Source organism: Triticum dicoccoides, chromosome 4A (genome assembly GCF_002162155.2).
Source record: "Triticum dicoccoides isolate Atlit2015 ecotype Zavitan chromosome 4A, WEW_v2.0, whole genome shotgun sequence".
Taxonomy (NCBI): domain Eukaryota; kingdom Viridiplantae; phylum Streptophyta; class Magnoliopsida; order Poales; family Poaceae; genus Triticum; species Triticum dicoccoides.
In genome coordinates, this window is record NC_041386.1 from 734,429,673 (window position 1) to 734,437,872 (window position 8,200).

An 8,200-nucleotide genomic window follows, 5' to 3' on the forward strand; every position below is an offset into this window, starting at 1 on the left:
CCGTCCTGCACCCCTAGTTTTATGTACAGTTCCCGTCCGATCCCACTAAATGTTTTAATGTTTGAATAAAGGAGAGAATAAAGATTCACTTTCAGAATTACAAGGTTGTCCAGTTCCCGTCTAATCCCACTTATGTACATAGGCTTAAAAGTGTTGACTACCTCACCCAGCAATTAACACGACACCAAGGGTTTTAGGTTAAGTAAGCAAGCACGAACGTACTAGACCAAACGCAGCATGAATCCTAGGATTACCTTTTTCAAGGCGATTAGGAGGAGCATTCACTAATTCATTAATCATCAGGATTGCAGCCATTACAAGAAAAATAGAGATGTTGATCCATAACCACCATTAGCTATCAAAACAAAGATCTAGCAGACACATTGGCAGTACAACCACAACAGGAAAAGTTAAAGACATTCGTGGCAAGCGCCTTAATCAGCTGCCCCTTTTCACTTCTCCGGCAGGACTATGAAAGATAGACATAGTACGATTCTTGCAGGAATTATGCTCTGCTATGAACTACGTATGACGGAAGGGTGGTTCGGGTGCATCAGCAAGGCCTCCTTGAATGCATCCTCAGCCTCTTTCAACCTGTCCACAGAATCCTTACTAATGCAGACCGCATGCACTTGGATCTGCTGGAGGTGTAACAAGTGCTCCATGCCGACTGGTACAGTGCCGCCCCAGTTGGACGCACTGAACCAGAGTGTTTGTAAACTCGGCATAGCACCTGCCTCGAAGCCCAGGTACGCTGTAGTGTCTTTCCTAGACCACAAATTTAGGAACTCCAGAACTGGGAATAGCCCCGTGCCTAACATAGCTCTTTTCCCAGGGATTTCACATGCTCTGAATTCGAGGCGGACAAGAGAGGGAAGCTCTCCAAGCAGATGAACATCCTGAGTTGATGTCATTTCAACATACAGCTTAAGGTTGCGCAGGCAATGGAGACCACACAACCATTTTGGAACTCTCCATAACCGCCAAAAAGACAATTCAAGATGCTCAATATGTCGAAAAGGATTGGATAATGAGCCTAGCTGCTGGCTATCCTCACGCTCAACATGAATGCCAGAGATGAATAGAGATTCAAGATTACATAGTTTTCCAATGGAGCAAGCCAAAGCATCAACTTTTGTCAACCCCATCAACATTTCCAATGAACCTACTGACATACACAGTTCCTTCAGATTGGTCAGCTCGCTAAGACCCATAAAACACTCCAGCGAGCTCTTTTCCATGTCAAGCCCTCGCAGAGTGCGCAGTAATTTCATATTCCCGATACCTTCAGGAAACTTTGTCCCAGGTGGAAGTAGCAGATAGGACAAGCGGGGCAAATTAACTATGTCTGAGGGGATGCTCTCCATCAGTCTGCAAGTTTCTATGTCCAGTGTCTCCAAGTAAACAAGCTCTCCAAGTTTAGTAGGGAGCTTTATCTTCCCATCAGAACTTACCATCAGACACCTCAGCTGAAACAATTGGCTAACAGCGGTGAGGTCAATCATCCCCCACCTGTTATAAATGATTAGCACCCTGAGGTACTTGAACCACAAAAGAGGGAGTATAGGCTTATTGAACAGTAATGACCGAACTTGTGACAGCCTAGCAGCAATAGCCGTGTCATATGTTGCTCCACCAACAGCCATGGAGCTCAGGGATAGTCGGCGAACCTTGTTTTTGCAGCGATGCAGTAGTCTCGCGATGTCCTCAGAATTGTATGCCAGACTTATAAAATTATCTTCTACACACTTGCATAGGATCAAATCAAGCATCATGTCATGTACTGTGCAAGACAACACCTCTCCATAGCTAGTTTTGCATGGCTGAATCATGCTTCTGTTGACGAGCTCATTAAAATAACTCCTGCCAACATCCTCCAAATCTGGCCCATGCAAACTGCTGACGAAGCCTTCAGCTATCCATTGTTTAACCAGCTGATCCCGCCTTATGATGTGGTCCTCAGCATACATACCAAGGTACAAAAAACATGCCCGGAGATGAAGAGGAAGATGTGTGTAGCTAAGGTTTAATATATTTTGTATGTCTTTCAATGAAGGATTTGGGGCAGATTGGACACGCAAAGATTTTCTTATGCTCTCCCAGTGTTTCATTGATCTCACCTGAGTAGCTAATAGGCTAGCTATAGTGATTATTGCAAGCGGCAATCCTCCACACTTCTTCAGAATTTCAGCCGTGACATCTTTAAGATAGGGTGGACAAACAACTTCAGCCCCAAATACTCTATTCGAGAATAACATTCTAGAGTTTTCTTCATTGAGAGGCTTCATTGTGTAAATGCATTCACGGTCACAGCGACATGCCACACTAGCCACATCTTCCACTCGTGTGGTTACTAATACTCTGCTCCCATTACCATTATCTGGAAAAGCACAACTAATAGTATTCCATGCTGATTGATCCCACAAGTCATCAACTACAATAAGGTACCTATTGAAATGCTTGCACATGTTATATTATTGCAGAATATGACTGTAAGTTGAAGAAAGAAACATAAAAAATTAAAACGAACTAGATGCAAGAAAATTTGTTGCTCATATGGCTGAATTAGCATGATCACATAATATTCAAGCCTGAATAATAATGCCTGGTCGAAGAACATTCATTGTCATTTAGCCGCTTTATGCCTGTAATTTCTAGCCACCTAGCATTTCTTTTCCTACGAGACTTGTATTCAGTCTTGCCTACCCACCCCTTAGCAATTTATTACAGTGAATGAAAAAATGTACAAAACTAAAACCAAATTTTCCAGAGATATATTTTTGCTCTACTATTTTCTTTATAGTTTTGAATCTCACAAATGAACAAACAGGAAAATAATCAAACTTCCCACATGTATCGAGAAACAATCATATCTAGAATATCACTGATCAATTACTTGTTACTTCAAATTTAAGATGAGTAGCCAATGCAAGTGACTATCAGAATTTAGTAATTACCTTTTATTTGCAAGATACTTCCTTAGCTCTTCAATGATGTCGTCAAATCCGTGATCGTTAGAAGACTCATATATCCCAAATTTCAATTTTAGGCGATTGAGAAGTACTCTCATATCAGGCCTCAGTGAAATTGAAATGAATGCTACACAATCAAAATTTTGCCTGATCTTGTCATACACCTGTTTGGCAAGTGTAGTTTTACCCAGACCTCCAAAACCCACAATAGAAACAACCTTGAGTTTTTCCTGAGTATCCATCAACCAATTGGAAACCACCTCCATTGGGCCGTCAATGCCCACAAGGCTGATTGCCTCCTGGTAGATCGCGGGAAGCCGAGGGTCGACAGCTACAAAACCATAGCTAGCCTTGCAATTATCAATCTTGTAACTCTCACATCGAGCATTTGATTGTACCGCAAGAGTCCTAAGCTCTTCCATCTGGTTGGAAATCTGATGAAGCTCGCACAACCTCTTGTGAAGTTCAACATCCTCCCAGAAAAAGCCTACCTCAACATCCTCACCTCCAAATTGGCGGTTGAAGTCATCAATGCAATTCTCCATGTCATAGGAAATCTCCCTGAGATCATCCCTCCAATTTTTTGCCCCTGGAGCGAGCTCATTCATGAGCTCTGGCAGCTCAAGAGTAGCATTTATGGCACTCAACTCCTTCTGCAGGAATGACGCCTGCTTCCTCACCTCTTTGCGCTTATTGTACTCGTCGCTGATGGAAGTGGTAAGCTTGCCACTGAGGGTGCTCATCACCCCGGTCGCCACACTCATGGTTGATGCCCTCCTCTTCTTCTGTTGGCTCACTTTGCCATCCTCCTGCTCCACCTCCAGCGATGATGGTTGAAGTTGGAATGGTGCAACATAATCATCCATCAACTTTAGTTCATCCGCCAGCTTGGAGAAGCTTATCTGCAAAAAAATAATTTAAACAAGATTAGGACAAATCACTACATAGCACATATTGTACTAGACGCCAATGAATGTGGTAAGCTTGCCACCCAGGGTTCTCAACACCACAGTAGGCAAACTCATGGTTGATGCCTTTCTCTTATTCTCTTGTCTCACCTTGCCATCCTCCTTGTCCACCTCTAGTCCCGATGGTTGCAGTTGGGATGGTGTGGTAGAATTATCCATCAGCTTGCCACTAGCGACCGAATTATCTATCAACTTCAGCTCATCCGCTAGCTTGGAGAAGCTTATCTGCAATAAAAATGAAAACATGTTTAGGAGAAATCACTAAATAACGTGTATTGTACTCGTTGCCCATGAACGTGGTAAGCTTGCCATGGAGGATGCTCATCACCCTAGTCGCCACACTCACGTTTGATGCCTTCCTCTTCCTCTCCTGGCTCAATTTTCCATCGTCCTGCTCCACATCCAACGTAGATGGTGGCAGTTTGGGTGGAGCAACAGCAGAATCATCCATTAATTTCAACTCATCCGCCACCTTAGAGTGAATGCTTGTCTGCAACAAAAATGAAAAAAATGGCCATGACACATCACTAAATAACTACTGGTAGATCATATACATTTACTATTGAGTGATTGTACCTGCACTTCTGTTGAGGTACCTACATCACTTGTAACAGGCCAATTCAAAATTTCCACGTCACCCAGTATTCCACGGATGATAAACCATGTAGCCGGCCTTTTCCCTGGGTAATAGTTTTTACATTCTATCCCTATCTGGGCACATGCCTTTACTTGTTCCAATGATGTGTGACTATTTGATGTCCCAAACATGTCCGTCCAACTTTCAACTACCTGCAATTTGATAACCATGGCTAGTTATAAAGAAGGACGACATGCATTTACAACAGAAAAACAAAAAGACACAGCCGTATTGATTAGGACCAGAGACCAAATGTAAGGATAACTATCACAACAATTTTGAATTTCTCACTTGATTAATTTTGTGTTATTAATCTTTTGATGCACATAATGACTTTAGGAATCAAAATCAGCTTTATTTTACTTTATGTTTTGGGTGGAAGATCGCTGCAAAGACAACATTCAGATCTTATCATTTGCAAATTCTAATGTTAATTAGATACACTAATTGAATATACGTTGTATTTTTTTCCAACAAGATTGTGGTTTCTTCTAAACATGTTGTCTACAATTTTTTCTTGTTGAAACTTCACATACAATATAATTACCTCCTTAACACTGGAACACTCCTTATGTCCCATAAGGATCTCCATTACAATAATGCCCAAACTATATATGTCGGTCTTGAAGGTGATTTCTCCGCTAATTAAGAATTCTGGTGCCATATATCCCCTGCAAAAAAAAATTGGTGTAGTCTGTTCGATTAGGTGAATAATGAGTATGAAAAAAAATTGGCAGACGACTGATAAAAATGTTAAGTTCGCAAAGAGAAAATTGCTAGCCTACATTGTCCCAAGCTTGTGATCAGTAATAGCCCGACTCTTGCTTCCACTTAAGCGCCGTGATAGACCGAAATCCGCAATTCTGGGCACCATGTTATCATCCAATAGTACATTCTGAGGTTTGAGGTCCATGTGAATAATACGCTGTTGGTGAAGATAATGTACGCCCTCACAGATCCCCTTGATTATTTGGTAACGTGTGGTCCACTGAAGTCGACAAGATGCATCTGCGAAGAGTATACAATATAACAAATAGTTAGTACTATATGCGGTGGGATAAGCAGTCCAACAAAACAAAAAAAGGCCTTCGTGAATAATTGCCCAATTTTGAAAGTTAATAAATATGCTAACAAGTTCAAAGGAAGTTCTCGAAACACCCATCTCATTGTCAAAACGTGGGTGTGACAATTGAGATACTCTGAATTGTTTTTGGATGCTCGATTAAGGTCTATCCATAACAGAAAAGGATATTTGTTAGTGTGCTCTTCTCTCTGAGGCAAGAAGGGTGAGAAATCACAATATGCCCAAACCGAAGAGTGCATGTTGTGCAGCGGTATAAGAACAGAGCTGAAAACTACACCCCGTCCCATAATGTAGGACTAGTGTAAAAAAACATCCGACATTACAGGACGGAGGGAGTACCATTTAGTGTGCAAAAGGAACTGTCAAAGCTCAGAAGAGTGGCAAACAATAAATACTCTAGACTGTAGTTGGTAGACATCTGCTACTACTATAGTAGAAATGCAAGGAAAGCTATAAGGCTAATCTGATTTTACCGGAGAGATAGTCAGCAAGGCACCCTTTGGGCATGTACTCGAAGCAGAGCAGCCTATGCCGCACATCAGCCAAGACACACTTCCCGTCGTATGGCATCAGCACTTGCTGCGTCTCAGAGCAGTACCCGAGAAATCTCACGGTATTCTTGTGCTTGACCCCTGCGAGACAGGTGACCTCGCTCTCGAAATTCTTGTCCAAGATATCGTACCTCTCGAAGAGCTGCTTCACCGCAACAGTGCGACCACTTGGAAGCACTCCCTGCATTTCACAGAGAACCGTGTCAGCTAGATTGTCCCTGGCTATTTCATTTCAGGCTTGAGGGTCTGGTTGCTTACCCTGTAAACCACTCCGAACCCGCCCCTGCCAATTTCCTGAGCTTCAGAGAAATTTCCTGTGATGGAGCTGAGCAGCGAGAAAGGCAGATCAACTGGATCCGCAGTTTCATCAAGCAACACTTTCTCCAGAGCAGCAAGTTGGCTGCTTTGGCCGCCATCCGTCATCTTGGTTGTGGAAGTTAGGTGGTGTTATTCTCCTGAAGCATGCATAATTAGTGTTGTTCATTAGCCGTACGTGCAAATAAGAAGAAGCAGCAATATTTGCAGAAAAAAAATTACTAATATATATCTATCTGAAGTTCTGAGCTCTGAAATCGACTTCGATCAAAAAATTCTGAAAGACAGGACGGACATGTTCTCTTGATTATGTATGGCAACAAGAAAAGAGAATCTGTGTGAAAGAAATTACAGAAGTGATATATCTATGTGATGAAGTCTGAAAGAGACGTGGATCAAAAAAGTCTGAAGGAAACGGACGGACCTCTGTTCTCCAATTACTAGTTAGCAACCAAAAAAAAAAAAAAAAACAGGGGACGATCTATGGAGGATACGGATCTAGCACTAACTAACCAAAGAACAGGGGACGAGTTCCCATCTATCACCACCTTCGTGGCTTACGGTAGGTACCTTTCACTGCCGGAGAAGCGGCGCCGCGGACCAAGGATGTAAAGCGTCAAAGGATGGCTGGGGTCGGGCGGGCCGGAGAAGAACTTGAAGGGAAGGTTGGAGGTGGGTGGAGGCGGCGCCGTCGCCGGAGGAGTACCCTTCTTGACAGGGAGGGAGGGTGGGAGTGGAGAGGCGGAGGGGGCGAGGGGGGAATGGAATGGAGGACGACCAGGCGGAGACTGGAGAAAGAAACCACGCACTACTCCCACTCCACTCTTTGGCCACGCCCCACGCACTACTCCACTACCTTTCCATCGTGCGTGTGAACCAATTGCTTTAAAAAAAATATTTATTCTTCTTCGGGTGCGTCTTATCTTACTAGTACTATTGTCTTCGAGTGCATCTTATTTTTTCATATAGAAGAAGAGAATTGACCGGTTAACAAAGAAAACTGGCCTAAAACTGATACATATGTGGCACACCCACACCAGCCCTGTGGCTGCGCCCCAAGCGAGCCAATGACTTGGTCGCCCAAGCGACCAGAATCAACACCTTACAACATGACCCGGAGCCGCCGCTCCAACATACAAACCTCAAACAATGCACACACCGACCTTGAGAGCCGCGTCCCAAACGAGCCGACGACTCTGTCACCCTGATGACCAAAAACGAAAAACGCTCTCCGAAGCCGTAGCTCCGACTTCCACTCCGACCCCAAGGCCGCGAACCCGACGAGCCAACAACTCTACCACCTAGATGACCAGACTCGACACTCCACAAAGCAAAAACGCTATCCGGAACCGCCGCCCCGGCCTCCAAACCGGCCCCGAGGCTGCGAACCCGCCTGGCCGGTGGCGAAGATGTCGGGCGATGCCAACCCTCGACGCAAGGCATAGGAATGGACCTCCAAAGTGACGCCCCCAAGAAGGATGCGACGTGAACGCCGCCGCCTCCCGCTTCAGCCAAAGCCGAAGCATTGGTTTTGACCCAGAAAGCACTAGATCAAATGCCTAAAGGAGGTGAAGGGGCTCCACGACGACACCTCTAACAAGGGGAACGACATCCTAGAACGCCGTCGTCGCTAGCAATTACCAAGGTCACTGCTAGGCATTCACCTGGAGTTC

General features: G+C 44.2%; 1 protein-coding gene across 1 annotated transcript; it reads right to left on the reverse strand.

Moving 5' to 3' along the window:
• Window positions 1-268: 268 nt before the first annotated feature.
• Window positions 269-7,234, reverse strand: LOC119288234 (disease resistance protein RGA5-like). The gene is made up of 10 exons (XM_037567869.1): window positions 7,098-7,234; window positions 6,471-6,667; window positions 6,135-6,393; window positions 5,363-5,585; window positions 5,125-5,248; window positions 4,517-4,729; window positions 4,287-4,430; window positions 4,031-4,165; window positions 2,958-3,874; window positions 269-2,448 (listed from the first exon to the last, which is right to left on the reverse strand). Exons 2-10 carry the CDS (start codon window positions 6,633-6,635, stop codon window positions 516-518), a joined length of 4,113 nt encoding a protein of 1,370 aa, XP_037423766.1. The 5' UTR covers window positions 6,636-6,667; window positions 7,098-7,234; the 3' UTR covers window positions 269-515.
• Window positions 7,235-8,200: the final 966 nt, after the last annotated feature.